The sequence below is a fragment of the Pavona decussata genome, unplaced genomic scaffold (genome assembly GCF_977016875.1).
Source record: "Pavona decussata unplaced genomic scaffold, jaPavDecu1.1 SCAFFOLD_6, whole genome shotgun sequence".
In the NCBI taxonomy this organism is placed as follows: Eukaryota; Metazoa; Cnidaria; class Anthozoa; order Scleractinia; family Agariciidae; genus Pavona; species Pavona decussata.
Genome location: NW_028145430.1, coordinates 5,609,775 through 5,632,843, shown reverse-complemented (window position 1 = coordinate 5,632,843; position 23,069 = coordinate 5,609,775). Strand labels below are relative to the sequence as shown.

At 37.5% G+C, this 23,069-nt stretch overlaps 2 protein-coding genes across 2 annotated transcripts; one reads left to right on the top strand and one right to left on the bottom strand.

Annotated features, from left to right (window-relative positions):
- Positions 1-549: 549 nt before the first annotated feature.
- On the bottom strand, positions 550-10,760 carry LOC146489377 (uncharacterized). Its single transcript, XM_085108535.1, has 9 exons — positions 10,620-10,760; positions 8,571-8,622; positions 8,201-8,273; positions 6,683-6,814; positions 6,531-6,574; positions 6,136-6,166; positions 4,089-4,193; positions 2,840-2,891; positions 550-954 (listed from the first exon to the last, which is right to left on the bottom strand). Exons 1-9 carry the CDS (start codon positions 10,724-10,726, stop codon positions 915-917), a joined length of 636 nt encoding a protein of 211 aa, XP_084964661.1. The 5' UTR covers positions 10,727-10,760; the 3' UTR covers positions 550-914.
- A 97-nt stretch (positions 10,761-10,857) lies between these two features.
- Positions 10,858-22,568, top strand: LOC146489376 (COP9 signalosome complex subunit 3-like). The gene is made up of 14 exons (XM_085108508.1): positions 10,858-11,030; positions 11,149-11,261; positions 11,353-11,402; positions 13,678-13,770; positions 14,848-14,922; positions 15,902-16,006; positions 16,202-16,291; positions 17,170-17,220; positions 17,496-17,597; positions 18,092-18,163; positions 19,292-19,378; positions 19,737-19,850; positions 21,013-21,093; positions 22,120-22,568. The coding sequence occupies exons 1-14, from the start codon at positions 10,858-10,860 to the stop codon at positions 22,183-22,185; spliced, it is 1,272 nt and encodes a 423-aa protein (XP_084964634.1). The 3' UTR covers positions 22,186-22,568.
- Positions 22,569-23,069: the final 501 nt, after the last annotated feature.

Sequence of the window (23,069 nt, the reverse complement as noted above, 5' to 3'; positions counted from 1 at the left end):
ACTTGGTGAGCGCGCGCTCTAATCGCCGGGTTGAAAGCCGTATTGTTTACAACACAAAATAAATTATACGCGGAGGCTTTTACTAGTTTTCCCTTGTTCCAAAGAGTTGAAGAAACATTGAGCTCCAAACGGCAGTAGAAAGACTCTGTAGATTACGAACTGTGTTTTCATAACAAGTTACTGTTCTCTGAAAGTTCTGTACGTGTTCCTTTAACTCTACATGAACACGGAGAAGATGTTCTTAACTGAAAGATATTGAAATGAAAAATATATTTTGGAGGTTTATCTGGTAAGCCTGAGAGAGCGGTCGCCTTTTCAAACAAGAAGCGGATAATGTGTATGCTCTTACAGGCTGTTATCTCCCTTTGTTTTCCTTCTTTCGATAAATCTATAATCACACTGCAGGATGTTTGCGCCGGAGAACTCTAAACAGTCGTAGTAGTTCGTACTTCCTCAGAAGCTACTGCGCGTTCTAATATTCTCGTGTCAGCAAACTGGGAAGGCACGTGTTGATAATAAGACATTAAAAACAACAACGCTGTCTTCCATAAATACCTTTAAATACCAACAATTTTTTTTACAGTGAAGGTACTTTTTACGCTATCATCTAATTACATAAAAATTTAAAGGCATCTAAGATGAATTTATTTTTAATTTACAGTACAGCCTTATAGCAAAACTTCGTCGTAAAAATTGTAACAAAATTACGGCTGTTGTTTTATAAATAATATAAATTAAGACACTATTTACAGAGAGTAAAGAGTAAATTACTTTTCGTTCAAGTTTTTGCTGCTTTCCTTGTTAAAACTAATATCTTCTTTAATCTGATACAATAAATATGAAAAATAATCAAAACGGCGTTCCTGCCGCCTCAATGTCCTTGAAATTCCCAGCCAGCCGTGAAGCATCCACGCTCACTGTCCAAGGAATGATCGTACAGGCGATACCAACGCACTAAATAATAACCACAATATACAAAATGATTTTCATTTTACTGTTGAAATCAATAGGAGATTTTTACTATGGCGTCATTTGACTAAAACAACCACAATCCTTCAGTTTTTTTTTCTCATGCTAATTAGAGCTATTGTTTTTTGCTCTCCATTGGGATTACAAAATTTGAAGTCAAGTCAAGTTTATTGTGTAGATACGCTTAGCTTTAATGAGACAGCTCACCAGCTTGTTTTCAGGTATTACCATTATTATTAATGACGCCATTATGAAAATGGCTTACTCTTGTGTGATTGGTTAAAAACCTAGCGCCACTTTCTTAACCAATTAGCAACAAACCTGTGGCAGGGTTTTCCCGCGCTTACCAAGCGCCTGTCACGTGTATGATGGGTTCATTGTGTTATTTGCGTTTGCTGGGACTAGTCAGTAATAACAAGGGCTTTGGTTTAACGACTCTCATGGAAAACCTCTCTAAAATACCACTACAAAAATTATATCATTATCCAAAAACATTACACTATTCTAAGTTGTACTGTAAAGCTCGCTGATGAAAGATACGTATCACTATCATTTCCCCTTCATAACTAACAATTATTCCACGAGTGCGCGTTGGATATGAGATGACAGATAGCCAACTCGGCGCTACGCGCCTCGTTGGCTATAATAATCTCATATCCAACAAGCGCGAGTGGAATAATTGTTTTATTAAAAACAATCAAGTAATATTGGTAGGCCTTGCTGATTTCCTTTTCAAGAGCAACCAGAAAACAATTTATGGTCGCTACTTCTCGGGCATGGTATAAATAAACAATAGCCTCCATTTGCCGCAAAAATATGCTCAGATATTTGTCCGCGGACATTATCTGTTCCGAGAAGCGAACAGTCTTCCGAAAGCGAAGCTCGAGGAAAACTGTGAGCTTTGAGGAGCAGATAATGTCCAAGGACAAATATCTGAGCATATTTTTAAAGCCAAATGGAGGCTATTGTGGTTATTATCCTTCAAATATTTTTCGCAACATGTAGCAACGAGCTTGGGTATTTGAACATTTCGTTTAAGAACAGTTTACCGTCAAAAACGTTTAGAGCGTATGTTGTTTTCTGATACTGCTTCATCGACCAGCAGGTTTATCTCTCCTTCAGTCACAAAAGCAAACCGTTCCCCCATCTTGACATTAAGTTTAATTGTAAACAAGACGCGCCTTTGAGTTTTTGAAATTGGGGAATATCATCAGATATTCCCCAGTTTTAGCTGGGAGTATATTCGGTCACGTGAGGCGTTTACACCAATCGCGCGCGAGCGAAAATATTTGATGGATTATAATTAACAATTATTCCACGAGCGCGCGTTGGATATGAGATGATAGATAGCCAACGAGGCGCGTAGCGCCGAGTTGGCTATAATCATCTCATATCCAACAAGCGCAAGTGGAATAATTGTTTTATTAAAAACAACCGAGAAATATTGCTAGATCTTACTGATTTCGCAGTGCAAGAACGACCAGAAGGCAATTTAATGGTCGCCATTTCTCGGCCATGGTATAATTGCTCATATACCATGGCCGCTAAGCCAATCAAAACCCTGGAATTGCATTATACAATGATCCAGTTTTTAATAATTACATGTATAAAATGTTTACCTCAAAGATTGGAGCACTAACAACAAAATGTTGCGTTGGATATTCCTGCGCAATTCACCAAACACCAACTTTGAAAGCTCAATACCCAAATTGCGCTTTACGCTGCACATGATCTGATATTCCTGATAAAGCTGGGGGGGGGGGGGGACCTTATTTTACTCAATGAAGCCCTCGTATACGTAACAAACAAGAATCGGCTCTTATCCAATAAGGAAAGGCATTGAAATGATTAAGATCTACCTATCACGTACTTGAAAACTCTCTGCAGTCCTGAGGCGGCAGGCTCCTCACTTTGTTCAGAATCTGTCAAGGTAATAAACAGCATCAAGTCTGGAAGCACCAGAGGCATACTACTCAAAAACAATTACAAAAAATATTTTAAACAAAAAGTCCCACTATAAAATAGAAAGCTCCTCCTTCATTTCACACTATCCTGTGGCTTAATACAAACTTAGGCGTCTTTCATTCATGGCAATGTTCTTTCGAGCTGCTCACCTCTGAAACAAAGGAGCTTATCTTATATAGAAAGTCTAAATATCACAACAGAAACAAGTTCCTGATGACGTCAAAAATTAAACAAACTTCAACAGTTATGGTTAAAGAAAAGACACTTTTTTTGCCAGTTGCTTTCATCTAAGCGGCTAATTGACAATTGAAGATGTGAATGACCAGCAGGTCGGGCTTTTATATCGGAACTTCCTGCTAAAAGTTCTCTCCATGCATGCTTAAGGCACTAGGCAATTTTTCTTGCAACTTGTCTGTGACACAAGTTGCACGAATCGTTGCCTTGTGTTACATGCCCTGAAACGAACATGTCTCGCAATTTTTTTTGTTACCGCAATCGTTGCAGGAAGTAGATGGCGGTACTACTGTGTGCAAGGGTGACTGCAACAGAAACGTTGCAAGGCATGTTCATTTCAGGGCATGTTACACTAGGAGACAATCCGTGCAACTTGTGTCACAACGGCGTAACGAAATTGTGAGACAAGTTGCAAGAAAAATTGCCTAGTGTAACAGCGCCTTTAACGAAAGAGAAAAAAGTAGGGCAAAAGTAGAATATCTTCCACGTGAACGGATCTAGCCTTCTTTCTCAGTCTTTTCTCTTACTCTAGGTTTGCATTGGTATTTTGTCCCAAGTTTGATACTGAAGTCACTGTAAATACAGAAGGCACGAAGCAGGCATGCATGCGTTTGGATTTTATTTAAGGTGTGAACTCGAGCTCTGCAAATGCAAGCACGCGCGAGCACTTTTAAATGCAAGGAAAGTGACTCAATTGTCACATTGCAAAAGTAATTGCAATTGTGTGTGTAAACCAGAGTTCAAATCGTCAGTCGAACCTGGCTTTTGACTGCTGTGAAATGTGACAAGCGTGGCTTGATTTGATGTTTTCTCTCTGTCCAATTTTACCGAAACCCGTCCCTGACCAACCTATTCTGGACCTTGACTGACTAGGTGTGCTCAACACAAACAAACAAACAAACAAACAAACAGGAACGAACCTTCTGTTTGCTCATCATCGTCACTGGCCATCTTTTGTAATCTGAGAAACTCCTTCAAATCTTTCTCTTCAACATCATGACGGTTCTTCTGCCCATACTCGGTGACTGTTGGTTAATGACACGCACAATAATATCATTGGTTTGCCTTGTGAGACTTGCTTCTTACACAAGGGGAGCCCGGTGGAAAATGGGAACAACCGACAATTTGTCCTTTAGGATCCAAATTTATCCAAATAACACTCAGACTTGTTATCACGTTTGAACTTTTGTTTGGCTTTAAACACAGAAGAAAGGAAACCATTTCAAGCATCAATGAACAGTTAGTTCAGAGTTCTTAGCTAAAGTTATGAGTTTGTTGGGACAAAAAAAACTCGAGCACTTAAAACAAACAAGCAAACAAAAAAAAAAAGAAGAAAATATGAAGCTACGTTTCTGACAAAACAGCCAGTCTGTATACAACTGTTTCCATAAAGGTAGTCTGGGAAATACCTAATAAATTTCAATAAAAGCTCAGAATCCATGGTGGTTTCTTGAGGTCTCCTCGCCATTACCTTAACTTGTAAATTGAATGATTTCTTTTTTTTGAGTAAGGCAAATAAATGATGATGAACCTTTTTCGAAACAGCTGTACATACCAAATTAGAGCAAATTTTGGAGAAATTTGAGTTTCAAGGACAAATCATCACTTACACCCGTTTTCCACTGGGAAAAGATAAGATGATAAGATGTCAGAATTACTACTTCCTTCCTCTCCAGACGGGATGTAATGCGTGTATAAAATTTTTGTAGGTAGTTTTTGAACAAATGGGAAATTTTCTTGGGTTCATTGGATCCAATTTTTGGGAGTTAGAAATGTTGACAAATTTTATTGTTAAAATAACTGTCCAAATTCCCACACGCTGATTGGCTCATAGCTATTGTCTAGAAGAGTACAGACAATAAAAATGACATCAGGTGTAACCCACGGACTTTCTTAACAGAAAATAAAGCCAATTCCGCTCGCACTTCTGCATGTTATTGAAAAAAACAAAACAAAACAAAACAAAAAACAACAACAAAAAAAAAACAAATCGATGGCACTTTGCTATGGTCTATACTCTTATAGACCATAAAATGACGCCATAAAATGAACAAAACTTGGCAGTGAAAAAACTGGCCTGTTGCTCGTGGTTCCATTTCAGTTTTGAACATTTTATGACGTCATTTTATAGTCTATAAGAGTTTAGTTAAAGGAGGTTAAATAAAAAAGCCTGAATTTACTATAGGGCTCAAGTAGGAGGGGAAGTATAGCTCTAGATTGTGTTTCTATTATGCTTAAATTGAAGTAAAAAAAAGAGCAGTAAGGAACTTCTATGAATAAAAGAATTTTAAACCGTGTAAGCAGCTTGGTGTGAATTGAGCATATGAAATAAATCACCATGGAAACAACTGCATTTCACAAAATACAACGGCTGGCATACAGTGAGTTTAAAATTAGTGACATTCACATGATAGTGTCAACTGTAAAGAAATTTTCCAAGATGAATTATTTTTACAGAAAGTACAGACTAAAACGAATTCAATAAAATCATGCTATCTGGCGAGGGTTACTTCCTGCACTTTGTTAGGTTTTACAGGCAGTTAGGTGACTTTGTAATATTCAAGCAGCAAGGGGATAGGTTATAGCTGTGGTCACATGCATTTAGGTTTGATTCCTGGTACTCTGCCAGGTCTGGCATTCCTGTCTGCAGCAGCTGGTAATTGCGAAAGAGTGCCTGTTGGCCAACCGTTGGCTGTCTCTCGGCCTACAGTTGGTTGTTTGTCAGCTGACAGTTAACAGACAGATGCCCAACAGGTTTATTGGTGAGCTGTCGTTCAATGTTTCCAGTTTATCAGTATGTTAAAGGTGCACTGCAAACTAACTTGTCCAAGCAAACAACACAGTGCACAGATCATGAACCCCTGCCACTCTATGCACTCCAAATGCTTAAGATATTTTGGTTGCATTGAAATCATTTGAATAGTTCAGGTAACATGATTTGGGAGTATGTTGTTTTATCACACATACCGGTTCTCTCCTCAGCAGCAGTACCAACAGGCTACAAAAAAATTCAACTCTGTTAACGTCACTGTAAGGGTTGGGGGAGGGGTTGGGAAACTCGGGTCTAACAGTGACAGGAAGGTGCATAAAAGAACGCAGTGTTCACTGCAGGCTCAAAGGGTTGTAGCTTGCCAAAATTAACCTTCTCTTTATAAATTAAACTTTTAAAATCTGCATTTTTAAGCTATCAAAAAAATTGTGGTAGTAACAGAAGGTAATGTCGGGATCTAAATCAAGTGTATGACTACATGTACAAAAGCTACTATTACAGCTCTCTTTGTTTGAAAAACAATAACTTTCACTGAAGAGGCCTGGATTACAGGAATAACTTACTACAATAGAAAGATTACGTTTAATTGTACCTTTGCTGCTTCATCAATTTGTTCTCCCTCTTGGAAAGACCTGCCTACAAGTTACAGACATTACAGACAACAAAATAAAAGTCATTATCATGGAAACAAGTCAACAAAATAATGATATACATAATGAATGCTAATTATCAAAAGTTTTGCACCTGCATGAGAAGCTGGTCTGTGAACTGCTTGTCTCTCTTCCACATATAAGGTAAATGCATACTGATGAGCCTCAAGGGATTGACCATGCCGAGAAAACAGCACTTTGTTGCTTGTCTCCCAGTGTGTTTTGTCCAACATAGCTAAGTTTATTTCACGTTCATATAATGCAATTTAATAAAATTATTTAATAAAAACTATTTAATAAAATTATTTAATAAAAACTAAACTAGTGAGCAGCACTCTGCAAACGGTAGTTGTATAACTTCTTTATTTCTCCTACGCGTTTCGTGTGACTAGTGCACACTTCGTCAGGGAGTTTAACAATACAACATGATGTGCCTGCATATATACCTAACTCATGCTTAGAGTTTACATATTTTTGTAAAAACACACCTACGGAATTGCACATAGGAAAGACAAACCCCGCGGTAATGCGTCTAGGAAACAGGCGGTAGATTTCGGCAAGGTGTGACATACTTTGTGCGTGTGCGTAATTTTGGGGCCCACAGTTTTAGAACTGTGGGCCCCAAAATTATATCACGCACAAAGTATGTCACGCCTTGCCGAAATCTACCGCCTGTTTCCTAGACGCATTACCGCGGGGTTTGTCTTTCCTATATGCAATTCCGTAGGTGTGTTTTTACGAAAATATGTAAACTCTAAGCACGAGTTAGGTATATATGCAGGCACATCATGTTGTATTGTTAAACTCCCTGACAAAGTGTGCGCTAGTCGCATGAAACGCGTAGGAGAAATAAAGAAGTTATACAACTACAATTCGCAGAGTGCTGCTCACTAGTTTAGTTTTTATTAAAAAAAACCCCTCACTTATTAAGATTTTATCTAGTAAAATTTTTATTAATAATAATTATAATAAATTATGATTATAAACCCTTAGTCCTAGTGTTGAGGAAAAGGGAGCTCTGAATGTTTCATTAGCACAAGTTAAATTCTTTCTCTATCACTGCTTTACTTGAATAAAATATGCCCGTGGACCAATGAATACCATACTGGTACTTGAGTAAATGCCCAGGCCATTCATTTACAAACTTTAGTGTTCAGCTGTGATGATCAGGCAATTATTATAGTATTCTTTGACCAAATGAGAACCAAAAAACTCTGATATAACTAAATGTATCAAGATTTTTTGGGGTATATTCTTGGGGCAGTAGATTGAGAGGGATGTTTAAAGAATATAATATTATTCACATTAGTAAAGTATGTAAAAAGTTATTCTACATGAAAATTATAAATTATACATACAGTGGGAACTATAACTTAAAAAATCAAGGAAAGAATGATGCTGGACGTTAAATAAACAGTTGAATGTAGAGCTCTTTTCTATTGTGTTGTTTGAAAAAATATCTATACCCCCTTCCATGGAGGGGTTTTTGGTTTGAATCCCCACCCCACCCCTCTGGAAATGGCAATTTTTCAAACCCTTTTTACAACTGTGACATTCCATTATCTATGAATTCTAAATTAATACCTGAACTAGAAGGAATGTAAAAGGATACATGGATAGACAACGAAACTGTCTGTCTGCACAGGTAACAGATCATCTGAATTTAATATGACACAGACTACTCTCTGGAAAAACAAACATAATTAACTAATAAGCCCTTGTTGTGGAATCCACCGTACAGAGAAAGATGATGGAGGCAATATCAATATAATCCTTGGTTTGCGAACTTTGCACTTTTCTTACTTTTAGTATATGACTCTGCCATTCAAAATCACAATTTTTTTTTGCTACAAAAATATTACTGGTCATTTTGGCCAATGGTAAATGCAGGTGATGCTTGTATTGAACAAACTGAATTCAATAATTTGTAGCAAATTTAAGCTTAAATCACGGTGAAAAGAATTAACAGAAGACAAACAAACCTCCAGATCCTTGTGGTTTTTCTCATCTCTACATAACCTCCGAATGTTGTCTCTGTTATCAACATCAAGGGACAAATAAATTTAGACCTGCCTAGTTATAATGAGATAATAGCTATAAAAGCAACTGGTGAACAATTTAAAATGAAACATTATTTGGAGCAATTTCTGAATACCCAGCCCACTTATAATAGCACAAATCAACTGCTCCCGGGGCCCCACAGTCATTGAATATTTAATTTCAGAGTTAAACTACATGTAAAATAGCACTCCCCCAGTGCTGCAGTCCCATACTCAATGAAAAAGAAAGATTAAGTGAGTTTAAAAGATAGTGCTCCCATAGTCCATAGTAGATGAATAATATTAAGATCAAGTGTATAAGACTTACATGTAGTGTTCCCATAGTCTGTAGTCAATGAATAATTAAGATTGAGCGTGTAAGACTGGTGCTTATACATTCCCACAGTCAACTAAAAATTAAGGTGAGAGTGTAAGACTAGCACTACCACAGTCCTCTAGTCCCAAAGTTGATGAATAATAAAGATTAAAGCCGCGGCCACACGAGCGATTTCTTGCTCGCGCAGGTGATGCGATTTTTTCAAATTTTGTCGCGCCGCCAGCGCGTGTAGCCACCCTCGAACTTGCGACGCGACAGGTGAAAAAATCGCAAGAAAAAAGTCGCCAGAATTGAAATTTTTGCGACAAAATCGTAGAGATAGCGCCCGTGTAGCCACCCTGCAACTAAGCCTCGTCATCCGCAAAAACTCGGGAAACGCCGGGATATCAACGACTGAAATTTCCGTTAGAAGTTGATGGTAAAATCCTTATTCTTTTCTCTTTGCGAGCCACGGACGGACTCATGTTGACCTTTTCTTAATTTTCTTCTTCCTTCGTTTGCTTTTTATCGTCAAGAAGAATGCAAATAGGCGATAAAACAATATTCTCGTCCGAAAGGGCCGTCCGCCATGTCTGTTTACAGCGCCAGGTCTCTTGAAGTACGCGATTCACGCGGCTTTCAATTTGTCGCCAAACTCGCTAGAATTTGTCACTCGTGTAGCCACCCTCTCGCGCTGGCGACGCGACAAAATTTGAAAAAATCGCATCACCTGCGTGAGCAAAAAATCGCTCTTGCGGCCGCGGCTTAAGTGTACTTTGTCTAAAGTGTATATTGTGATCACACATTTAAAGAATGAGCAATAGTCATATTGGTCAGTTAGCAGTTTGTTTTTGCGACACATAGTGCTATTATATTTTATCATAAAATTTGGCTTGAATGTTTGATGACTGTGGGAGTTGTTTTTTTTTTTAGTTGACTGTCAAGCGGGCTGAGGATTTTGAAGTCAGGCCAATAGTTTTGATACCTATGTGTATATATAGTAGTAATTCTAGTTCTGTTCAGGAAATTAAGACACATGCAAGCTTGAGTTACTCCAGAGTGGGAAATGGGTGGGGGTGGGGATGGAGGAACTCCTGTATAATATCGATGAAGTGCTTGTTGTGACTTTGGGGCACGCTCTTTTGGGACTATTCCGAGATAGGAATACACGGAATAGATAGTATTCATGTTCTACTGGGAGCTATTTTGTGTTCGGAGTGGACAAAATATCATTCAATTCATTCTGCTCCTGACAGCAGAGTGAATGGAAAACAGTTTACTCAGAATAAGAGGAAGGCATTCTTTTGGGGAAGGTTATAATATATATAATAAGGTATAAGCCAGAAAAAAAATATGAAGGGAAGGATATAAGCACTTCCATTTGTCAGAATTGGCACTTCTCAAAAGGGTTAAAACTAGACTCTGGTAGCACCCTCGTCACTCTTCTTTGAATCTTTGAAGTCACAGTCCCCTGCTCCCAGCGGAGTTACTGTGCTTTTTCAAGAAGCCTCCCTTATATTCGTTATCACGGGTTTTATTCCTTTCACTCTAAAGAACAACAATTGGAAAACTGTCTACATGCATAAGTACGGGGCTGTACGAATATTTGCCGCTAACAAAAAATGACCCATTAATACAGTTTTGATGATAACAGACCACTGCACAGACACAGTTACCTGTTAGAAGACTGCCTGCAAGTCACCTTTATCTTATAAACTGTATCTCCATAAACCACAAGGCGGATGTCTGGTTTTGCGTCAAACGTAAAAGGTTGTAAAGGCATATTGAATTATAGTTCATAGCAACACTGGGATGCAAACCCAGTCTAAATTCGCCGCCATTTTCCCAAACGACCTCAATGAACCTCGACTTGAAGTGTTCTACCGCGGGAAACTAAGCCGAGAAGAAAGCAAGATGGAGGACTTTCTTGCTACTGTACGTTCAATTTCTGCCGACAAGAATTATGTTCATCTTGCTGAATTTTTAAACAGATCTAATGAACTGCTGACTAAATATGCAAGTCAAATTGACGCTGCAATTGCATCGCTTGACCCAGATCAACATACACTAGCTTTTATGGCCCTTCTGTGAGTCTGACATCAACTGAGCCTTCCGTTCTGCAAGCTTGTTGTATTTCCAGCTTCTTGTTTTATGTTTGACCTGTCGTTTACTGACAAGAGATCACATTTTTTTATCGTTTTACAGGCTGGTAAAATTATCGTTACCAAATTATGGCGACTTTGAGTTAATTTTCAGTCAGATTCAGCAGTTCATAACAATTTGTTCAAAGGAACAAATTCAGTTTGCTGGTGAAAAATGTAAGTATCCGTTGAAACAGGGGAAAGGAATTCGCATTGATTTGATTTGTAGAGTAATTGAAATTAACAGATGTTATTATGTTGTTTGCAGTTGCTCACCTGTGCCACTTCATAACTCAGTGTCTAGTGGACCTCAAGCAGGTATGCTCAGTATATTTCACTGAAGTTCGGTGCCATTCCATTACATATCCGGTCCGAATGCTGATAAACAACGTCATTATACCGAAATAAAAATAACTAAACCCTCCCTTCCCCCAGCTAGAAAGTGTTTGAATACGAATTGCATTTGAGGAGCTGCGACAATGTGGATATCAAACTGAATTGTCATTTTTAGTGGGTGGTGACTGTGTGAATAGTTGTTGTTGTTTTTGTGCTGAAATCATTCACTCTAAACGTACATCCAGAAACCGTGAACAGTTATAAACGGCTCAGTTCAAATTTTCCTGCTTTGCACATCGTTAAGTGTTGTGGTCTGAATTTGTTTTTCTCAAACCAGTTCTAATATTTGCTTTCCTTTGTCTCTAAAAATGAAACTGTTTTGAAAAATGTTGCACTAAAAGTAATTTTAAAGCACAAAATGTGAAAAGTTAGCCTGCAAAAATGGGTACCCTCTTCTGGCATGATGTAAATGTATGCTTTAATGTCGCCGTTCCTATTACCATAAAGTTAACTAGAGATCTCAACAGACAAATAATAACAACGTGATGTTTGGTGTAAAGGGGGAACACTGCTCCGCGATCGGCGTGACAGACGACTCCCATAGCGTGACCATAAAGCCTTGCTTATCTCCCCAGCGCTATTAAACTGTATTAATGACCAGCGCTGGATCGGACAATAATTACAAAATAGAGACACTAAAGGTAGACCTTACAGTAGGTAATACAACACGCGAGTGATACTCGGACTTTTACTAGACCTTTTATAGTTAGACATATGTCTAGGACTAAGCCAATGGGAAGTAAAGTACTATCGAATACAAGAGATTCACGTAGCGCTGAACGAGACATGAATGGAGGTATTTATACCTTTAGCCATACAAAACGAAGGATATAAATGTAACAGACGGTATTGCAACATGCTAGAAGAATAGGTATTGTACAAGGAGAGTAAAAGTACATCCATGACCAATTTGCATTACGTAATGCTAACTGTTGACACAGAAACAACTGAGCTCAAGTGCGTCACGCTCCATTAACTGCATTTTACAATAATTATTATGTTGTAAAACTTTATTTTAAAAAGGCATGTGAAAGTAAATCAAGTTAGGTCCCACAGGAAATGTACATGTATGTGAGTATTGTACTGTGTCCATTTTGAGCTGAAGTTGACAACAATTTCAAATTGTAATACATAAATTGGCTAAATTTGAATTTAGTCGTTACCAGAGGACCAATTATAAACAATGAGTGAGAGTGTGTATAATAATCAAAGAAACTTCAGTTATATGCATTGTTTATTGTACTAACATTTCTTCTGCTTATCCAAGCCAAGAAAGTATTACTCAACATCATCTTGATCAAGAAAAACCTCGCATATGTAAATTGTGCGTTAAAAGTACAAGTAAATGCAAGTGAGGATTTTTCCTGATCAAGATAAATTTCTGTAAAATTCACCCAACGCTTGGGCAGGTGTGAAAACAACAGGACAAAAGTCGGACCCTACTTGGTTATACACCAAAAACAAATATAATCATCTCCAATCTACAGATTATGTGGTTTTTCATCCTGTCACAATCAATCAATAATAATAATAATAATCAATTTATATAGCGCTTTTTATACGATATTCAAAAGCGCTTACAATCAATCAATCAATCAATCAATCAATCAATCAATCAAAACTGTATCATGTCGATTTAACACTTTCCTTGTAATCATGCATTGTCTTGTTTCCTTTTGTTGTTATGGCTAATTAGCATTCTGTGCAGTATTATAAATTTAACTTTGTGTTTTGTGTAAATTTCAACTGAGGATGACAGTAGAACTTTTGAAACATGTCTTTTTAAATTAAAAATGTTATGTCTGTTCTCTTTTTTATCTGAGCAATTTAACAGAGTGTCCTAGTCAAACAGGGTGTAGGAAAGGGAGGGAAATGGGTTTTTGAGGTGACATGCTTGTACTCATTTGTGCTTCATATACACAAAACAGATAAACAGTTCTACTACAATGACCAGTCTAGGCTGAAGAGGTGTTACTTTATCAAGCTATACACCAATTGAAGGGGTGCACAGAATAAGGCCCTAAGTGACTTTTGATGTAAGGTCAAATTCTCCTTTTGTTTCACACGCAAATACAAGGCAGCTTGGAAGGAATATCTAGCAATAATTATTTATCAAGACTCACTAAGGGATTTTTTCCAGGCACCCCTTCAATTATTGGAAAAGAACTGATAAAAGAATACTGTATTGTGTTTTCAGCCAATGAGAGGAATACGAATGATGTGCATTGCAATCCAGAAGGCCCAACAGTCTCCAACGCAGCTGACATCAATTCACACAGATCTTGCACAGGTTAGACAATACACAGTATCAGCACTTCTAAAGTGAAGCTTGAACAGAAAACTGGGCCATAATCATGGGTTTTTAATCCAAATGCAAAAAAGTGAAAAATCCTGAAGGGATTGAAGGCCACATACAGAAAAACTGGCAAATCTGAGATAAAATGGCAAAAATTGAATCTAAAATGCACTATGTAAATGAATGTTGTGTTGTTAGCACTAAGGACACAAATAATGGATCAGAGAATTAACTCTATAGTGTATGTTAGAGTGTTAAGTGAACCCATGAAATTCCTACTGAGCATTAGCCATAGTTAGGATGATAGAATACCACATGAGGCAAAGAAAAAACTCAGAAGCATCTGGATTTGATCATCCATTGCTCCACTGACTGAGCTACCAGACCAGACAGGAGCAAGTCAGGGGTGATTATGGTGGAAATTGCAGCACTGTGAAGTGAAGGGTACAAATGAATGTTGTGCTGCTAGTACTAAGGACACAAATGATGGATGAGAGAATTTGATTTTTTTTCTTTGCCTTGTGTGGTCTGCTAGGGCTAATGCTCAGTAGGACGTTCTGGGGTTCACTTAGCACTTTTACATACATTGCAGAGTTATTTCTCAGATCCATCATAAAATGCGCTATAGGTTGTGTATGCTCTGAGCTCTTCAATTCATGGAATGTAAGCCTTAAGATTCTTGCATGATGATGTGCATCTGTAAACTAGAACTAATTATTAGAACAACTTGGATTTTAAGGCCAAATTTCCACTTAGCATAGCTTTTGGTCCAAACCAGTCAGTTGCGGTCTTTGCTAATCTGCAAGCTCTCCAAAAAACTGTATTCTTTTTACACTCTTACCAAGAAGACAATGAAAAAAGTTTCATTCACAAATTGATTTAAGGATATTTTCCCTCGGAAAAATGATTTGAGACTTTGATTTTAAAGTTATTGGTTTACCAATTAACCTTATACTTTATGCATAATCAGACAAAGGGAAAAGCAGCATGATGGTTATTGGAGGAAAGAAACCACTGACAATTCGTTTTTTATCAGCAGGTAAAAATATTTATTTGTCATTCTCTCAACAGCTCTGTTTGCTTGCCAAGTGTTTAAAACCAGCTCTGCCATTCTTAGATGCTGATATAACAGATATCCACAAAGAGGTACATATGATCAGACCCCTAGCAATACACGTCATTTGTCAGACAGGCCTAGTGTTCATCATGTCCCAAGTGTGGGACAAAGAAAACTCTTGAGTCCCTGATAAAAGTGGAACCCATGATCTTCTGAACACTGGTTGATTCTCCATCCACTTCGCTACAGGACAACCTTGCTCTCCTTAGACCCTTTGCATAAATGGCACCCAAATTTGAATAACAATACTTGATACATCCTAAGCCTCGTGTTTATGTTTCCAGACAAAGGATTTTTCACATGAATATGAGGCTTAGGATGTATAAAGTATTGTTATTCAAATTTGGGCGCCATTTATGCAAAGGGTCTATGTTTCCCAGTGTATAGGTCTCTAGTTTAACTCCTTTTGAGCCTCAGATTTTTCTTTGTACTGTGCTCGTTACATCCTGAACACTGCTTTTTCTTGTTTCGTGGCCTTTAATCAATTCTCTCTTTCTTTATGACAATAATTGTGACCCACACTAGTAGTTATTATCAGGGTTCGTGCTACTCCTTGAACTCCTTGAAAAGCCCTGGAATTTAATTTTAGATTTCAAGGGCACTTGAAAAGCCCTTGGAAAGAAGAATTTTTGCTGAAAGTGCTCGAAAATAATGAAAACTCCTTGAATGTTTGTTCGGATGAGAAGGAGTGTAGGATTGTATTAAAGTAATTCAGGGATTGAGCGCAGATTTCAAAATCAGGGGACAGATTACCCCCCCCCCCCCCTCCCTTCCCTGCCGTATTGATTAATAAAAACATTTTGCAACATAGTGCAAGACAAAGTGAACTTGCTTTGAATACTCCTTGAAAACTCAGTTTTTAGCGCTTGAATACTCCTTGAATTTTATGTCTAAAAACCAGTACAGACTATGTATTATGTTAATAAAATATTATGAATAAATGTGTACAGTTTTTGCTAATCAATACTATAATTCTAAAATGTTGCTGAATTAATTTTTTGTATTAAGGGTGGAAAGTTTGATGCCAAAGCATTGCTTGGATATTGTTATTATGGTGGAATGATTTATACTGCTCTCAAAAAGTTTGAGAAAGCACTATACTTCTATGAAGTGGTATGTAGTCCCACTGTTTTCACTATGCAGGTTTGGTTTATTTTGCTTAGTGCAAATAAAGTGTCTTTATCATCCAACTTCCATCAGTAGAGTACAAATAAGTGCCACAATGATTAGATCTTATGATATTTTGTACTTCACAAGACTGGCTTGACAGGTGTCAGCTTCAGATTTTCTGTATTTTTATAACTGCAGGCTGTGACATGCCCAGCAGTGGATGTAAGTCATATCATGCTGGAGGCTTATAAAAAGTTTATCTTAGTTTCCTTGATCCTCCATGGAAAGGTGAGACTCTTGAGGATAAAATAAAATGAGTTCAATTTCTTTCACATAATTTGGCACAGTTGGTCAAAGCTTTGAGTTATAATAACTAAAGGTTTAAATGTTAATTTTGTCAGCTATAATTATGTTTTCTAGTATTGTTAATTAAATGCAAATAAGAATTCAGAGATTAATATATTAAAATAATATAAACCATGGTTATATTGCAGTTTAATGTGTCTCTGGTTTGAAATTTTACAAACCAGTTTCATTTTGTATTTTCCTTGTTCCAGATTGTACAATACAGCTGTGACAAGGAAATATGAAAGTTAAACTGGTTTGAAATATTTCAAAGTTATTAAAAATTTAAAACAGCAAGAGTTATGGATGTGTGACAGTATTTATTGACAATGCAATGTCTTTTCATTTGTCATGATTGTGATAATGGTGAACTATTGGGGGGGGGAGGGGGGGGAGTGATTGTGATAATGCTGAACCATCAGTCTCAAGGTGTAAAAAGACATTCTAAGATACATTACAACTGCAAACTTTGCTGTGACTTTACCTTAGCTTAGTGGAGTACAAAGTATAGTGTGGACTTGTAAAAACCAGATCTTACTTATACTTAAACATTGCAATGTTACTATTACAATTTTTTCCTGGGGGTGGGGGGGTGGGGGTGGTGTTGGGAGAGTCAAGGGAGTGGTTGGGGGGAGGGGGTTGGGGTGAAGCAAGCAACCATGGTTGCTTGAAGGTCAGGACTACATGCCTGGTTCAAAGCTAAACCAAAGCCATACTCACAACCATACATCTTGACTAGATAGTAGCTTTTCATATTACAAATGTATTCATTTGATTATAATTATGTCGCATTATTCAATTACGCTTCTTTGGTTCAACAGATAATTGATCTCCCAAAATATACTTCACATGTGGTCATGAGATTTCTTAAGGTAAGAAAAGATTGAAGAGTAGTAGAAATGTTTCAGTTTCTAAAGTTTTAAGTTTCTAGTGTCCTTAAAAGGTAATACTCGGTCTGTCAGAAGGCTTTTGATGTTTTGTTGCATATTTGGATCATCATGGAGTGGACCAGATGGGAAATTCTAACCTTCCAACACTTTTATCAATGGGACACCATGCATGCTTTGCCTCAATAATAATGGGGCATGTTATGCTCATCTTCCAATCCCTTTGGCTAAAACAGGCTGGTTTTGTTTTACTGTTTTAGCCTCTTAGTGCTGCATATCATGAGCTTGCATCAAGCTACTCATGTAACAACCCAAATGAAGTACGGACTGTGGCAACTAAAAATGAAGAGACCTTCAGAACAGTAAGTTCAATGACATAATTATTGTTGTTTTTTGTATAACCCATTATTAAAATTTAAGCTTAAGTTTTTTTCATTGATTCCCAATGGTCCTACATATGGTTGATAGAAGCTGTTTATAAATAACAAGGCAGTTTGTGTTATTTATGTTATCACATGAGACCAAGTAGAACTAAGGATTAACTTTCTTGTGTATTTTTAAAGTTGCATGATAAGGGCAATTTGTGATGCAATCAGGAGTGAGTAATTTTAACCTCAGTAAAAAAGAAAATTAAGGAAAAATGCCCTCTGTCTCAGCAATCAGCATTCAGTAATTTTGGAGTGCTAATCACTTCATTTATGCTCACGATCTGCATCCTTGATTGTGAATTGATATTTATGTGATAAAGTTCAAATTGTCCATTTAGCATCTTGCAGTGTTTATGCCAAATATCCCTTGAAGTCACATAGCAATTGATTAATTGTAATTAAATGACTTGTAAGTGCTGTGTTTACAGGACAACAATGTTGGCTTGGTTAAACAAGTAGTCAGCTCATTGTACAAGAAGAACATCCTCAGACTTACAAAGGTACTTTTAGCTTTTCGCTATCATATAGACTACAGTGCATTGTTACCTGACCGTTAGAGTTTTAAGTTGTGAAAGAAGCAAATGATTGTACTCATTTGTATGGTTTATCTGTAGTGTCTTCAACAGACCACACTGGATATTGACAGCAAACACAAACAGCTTCTATTAAATCTGAGTTTTAACCTCTGTTCACGAGCTGTTTATTTTTTTGACTGTTCTTTAATGATGTTACCAATGGACAGTAATGAGCTTGTTTACTCTAGATGCTAGCCTAGGGCAATCCTATTCTAGGAAACAGGTTTGATATCTAGTATAACAGAGGAGAAACTGTAGAGTGGCAAATGTGGAGGAAGTTGGGTCAAATTGAATGAAGTATACATTCAGCGTGCTAGCACTCAAAATTTCAAATTCCACTTTTTGGCTATCTACATTAAAATTTCTATGGTGCTCTTTCCACATGCAGATCAAGAGCGCTTCACAAAATTTGAAATAAATATTCACATCATTCACACTTAAAATTAGTTAATTTATTAAGCAATTGAGTAAGCTTTCTTAGAAAAAAGTCTTGAGATGTTTTCTAAAAGAGTCAAATGATGGACTATGCTTAATGTCCAGTGGCAAGGAGTTCCATAGCTTTGAAGCACACACTGAGAATGTGAGAGATTAATTAACCTACATGTAGCAGCACTATTTAAAACAAACTGTAGGCATTGCTCCAAGTATTTAGGTGGTCTACAATACAGGGAATTACAATGATCAACCTTGGTAGCAACAAAGACGTGTACTAGGATCTTGGTAGTATTGTGATTCAAATACATCCTGATGCATGAGATATTCCAAGTTGAGAAAATTGCAGATTTACAAACTTGAGTATCAGCAGTAATATATATATAGTGGTGCTATCTAGATGTTGTTTTGGTTGATGAGTTAGGTGCCTCTTGTGGAGAAGGTAGAGGGAGGGAGGGCGACATGATCCCCATTTCATATCATCTCTCTTTGTTTGGCAGCAGGTAAACATCCATTATTGTTAGCTTAATAGCTTTTTACTGTTGTCAGCAGAACATGGTTTACATAACTGACAAAGTCTTACCCCTTTGCTTGTAATGAGTTGAAATCAATTTTTTTCAGACTTTCCTCACTCTGTCTTTGTCTGACATGGCTAACCGAGTACAGCTCAGTAGCCCAAGAGAAGCTGAACAGTACATATTGAACATGGTATGTTATCACTGCTACTTTGCCAACAGCTGCAATTTAGTAACGAAAGGCTACATAAACATGTGAACAAGTTGGAAGTCAAATCCAAATGCGCACCTTGTCTGAATTGTGTTAAACTAACATGAGCCATGTTGCAGTTGTGGTTTGTCAAGTTATTCAGCACTGCAGTGCTATTATTGAGAACACTATAAAGACAAAAATGAAGTATGACAAACTTGTCTAGTATATTATTTAAAATTACTGTTGAGTGAGTGAGGAAAAGTGAAACAATTTTATTGGTTTATAACTGGCTTTCCATTGTCCATTGTATTGTTGGGTTGCTATGTATAATCTTTTTGTGCATGATTGTTTCCTTCAGATAGAAGATGGTGACATTTATGCCAGCATCAATCAGCGAGATGGAATGGTTTCCTTTCACCAAAATCCAGAAAAGTACAATAATCCAAAGATGTTAAAAAAGCTAGATGATGAGGTAGGTCTGCCCATTTTGAAATAATTATGATTGAGGTTTGCCTAACTTTGTGACAGATGGATGACAAGTGCATACTTTGGTGGATGCATCAACTATCTTGATGTCTCTTGATGTTTTATTTTTACCTAATTTTTTATTACTATCACATTTCTTCCATTGTGTATATCCCACACATTGAGATTCCAATCCTAGCAGCATGCAGGATGTTTGTCCCATGAACCTAGTTCAATGACCTTAGCTCCCACAAGTCTCCTGTAGCTCAGTGGTAGAGCATCCGAACTAGTAATTAGGTTTTAGGTTCGACTCCTGATAGGAACACTTGGATTTTCTTTTTCTGAGTATGCCTGTGCCATTCACTGAATAATATATCATTCTCAAAAGACTTTTTGTTTTTAAGTTCTAAGATGTTGATTATTGTTGGGTCTACTTTCAAAACATTTGGCCTTATTTGCTTCTCCCTGTCACTAATATTAACACCTGAGTACCCCCCCCCCCCCCTTTCTCCTGTTAATATTCGAAGTAAAAGCATAGTGATGTTGTCATCATTTCTAAGACTTATAACTCCAGTCTCTGCAGCAGGAAGTCTGAGTGGGATGTTAGTCCATCGCATGGTGGCCCCCAGTGTAAGCTCCCTGTGGTTTGGCAGTTCTCATTTAAACACCTGGCTAGAGAGAAACAATGTGTGCAGAAATCAATCTTGATTCTTTCATTTTGCGATCCTCCAATCAAAAGCCCAATCAGTAGTCAGTCTAAAGCACTAACTCAACACACTGTATCAGCATGTGCTTTTACAGACAGTTGACACATGAGTGGCATAGCTTCTGCTTCAATACTTTTTCCAGTTGAAAGCTCAACAGCCTTGCCTGGGTTGTATTTCACCCAGTTTGATGGGATAACTACTGGCAGCAAGCCTTGCAAATACCATGCATAGACTGGTGATGAACTGTTAGGGACACTTGTGAAAAAGTTCTGGTTGAGGGAGTAACATTCCATCTATGGAGGAGTTGGCATTATTGACCTGTGTGATCAAGATGTCTCTTTTGCCCTCAGCATATTTTAATTCAAGGAATAAATAAGCAGTTTTCTTGAAAAAACTGTTGAATGATACAGTTTAGTTGTTATTTGAAAAAAATGTGGATCGCTGTCATTGTTCTCATTTTAGATGCGACTGTTCCAGCACCTTGATGAAAAACTGCAGCACATGGACCGTGAACTTGCCACCAACCCACAATATGTTCAGAAGGTGGGTTAATTAGTACACTGAATGATATACATAACTGACGATTGTAGTAATTAAAATGCATCTTGCCACATTAGATACATGTATGATGTGTGGTTTTACCATGGAAAAAGGTTTTCTGCTAAGAAAGTTGCCACACATGTATTTTTAAAGTGAAGTGGCCACCATTTGCATGGGAACACTTGAAGAGGTGATGATGAATCTGGGTTGTTTGAAAGCAGATAAACTCTTAACTCATCACTAAGAGTTAACTGAGATTTTCATCTTGCAAGTTAAAATTGGTTTAGAACCAAGCTAATTTATGTCAGAACCAAGGGACAAAAATCTTTAACAAGAATCTTAAGTTTACTGCTCTGTAACTAAACTCAAATCTTAGTCCACATTAACCTAGGATTAGCTTGGGCTTTGAACAACTGGGCTTTGTAGTTTGTTTTGTAGGTGACATTTTATCATTGATTGGGCACAGGCTTAAATATGGCCAAAAGTCACAGCAAATTGAGAGTTAGAATTTTGTGGACAGTCTAACATGGTGGGGTTTTATGCCTGTGTCTTGGTAGTGGAATTGCCATTTACGATGGGTTCCTCTCTGCCCTTCATAGATAGTGGCTCTGCTACAATAGACTTGGGTGAAAACACAGCAAGCAATCCTCTTGTGGCTGACCTCAATCTCGTGCCCCGAGTCCTCAGGCTCTTTGGCCAGCGGTTGGTCACCAGGAAACTCTGGTGAATTTGAAAAAAATTAAATTGTTTGATTGCCTGCTCCATAACGGCTTGCATTGTTTTACTGCAGAAATACTGTGGTAATGATATTCCAGTACCCCAGAGCCTCTCCTGGCAACCAACCACTGGCCAAAGAGCCTGAGGACTCTGGGTACGGAGTTGGGCTGACCTAAAAGAGAGCTTGCTTGCAGGCTAGATGTGCTCCTTCCATCCCAGCACATATTTTTACACTGAACACCAGAAGTTTTCAACAAGCACACACACTGCTCATTGACTGGATAAGAATATGGTTTGGCATTTCCTTTGCAGACTATGGGTGCACACGGTGAAGAGGATGCTGGGATTGGTAGAATGAGAGATGATGTGCTAATGTGAAGACAAGTGATTTCTTCACATTTACCTACCGTGACATAGAGTGCCGATGGGAAAACAAGTTGTGGAACGTGACCATTTCATATTTATTGCAGCTCTCAGACAGAAAACAACACAAATACCAACATGCAATATGAGTACAACAGTAATTAAGAAAGCCAAAGTGAGGCTGGATGAAGGATGCTTCTTAATTACCAACATTGTCATAAAATGACAAATTCTGAACCTCTCAACAGAAGGTGCATTAAACTGTAGTTAATTAAAAGTTTTATCTTCTGACTGTCGAGTCCAATTGTCCTGTTAAAGTTCCTTACCTCATTAAAACAGGGTTTTGTAACAAATCTAAGCAGAGGAAAACAATAAAATTTAACAGAATTTCACGGTGATATCCCACACTAAATAAAATGCGACCCCCAATGTTTCATACAAACTTGAGCTGTATTTAATGACTGGTTGGATTATATGACAGTCCGAGTTTTTCCTATGGGCAAAAAAAAAGTGAAGACAGATTGGAACAAGGGTAAAGGAGGAAATACATGTATGACATGCTGAAAGTGTAGCTGACTTGAGAGCATCCTTACATAAAGAACTTTTACTTGTTTTGTCAGGCATTTTAGTTTCACCACAAAAAATGATTGGTTCAATCAACAACATCCTAGCTGTTTATTGGCTAAGAACGTGGTTATAACCCTATACTGAATTAAGGAAAAATTTATAACTTATGGCTACCTGATGTGTTGGAAATATTCATGCGAGAAAGACCTTCACCTGCATGCATTTTCACAGTGTATTTATGCATTTAAATTCAGACAATACTTATACCAAATCTGAACCAAAGAAGGCTAGATGAATCTAGTAAATCTAGCCATACGTTTGAATGTTGGTTG

Excerpts from the sequence above, each read along its gene's own strand:
- LOC146489377 (XM_085108535.1), bottom strand. The coding sequence starts at position 10,726 with ATGCCTTTACAACCTTTTACGTTTGACGCAAAACCAGACATCCGCCTT. Across the intron at positions 2,892-4,088 it reads CGATGATGAGCAAACAGAAG|ATTCTGAACAAAGTGAGGAG; the intron begins GTTCGTTCCTGT and ends TTACCTTGACAG. Across the intron at positions 955-2,839 it reads GGACTGCAGAGAGTTTTCAA|TGCGTTGGTATCGCCTGTAC; the intron begins GTACGTGATAGG and ends GTTATTATTTAG.
- LOC146489376 (XM_085108508.1), top strand. The coding sequence starts at position 10,858 with ATGGAGGACTTTCTTGCTACTGTACGTTCAATTTCTGCCGACAAGAAT. Across the intron at positions 11,031-11,148 it reads CTAGCTTTTATGGCCCTTCT|GCTGGTAAAATTATCGTTAC; the intron begins GTGAGTCTGACA and ends ATCGTTTTACAG. Across the intron at positions 11,403-13,677 it reads GTCTAGTGGACCTCAAGCAG|CCAATGAGAGGAATACGAAT; the intron begins GTATGCTCAGTA and ends TTGTGTTTTCAG.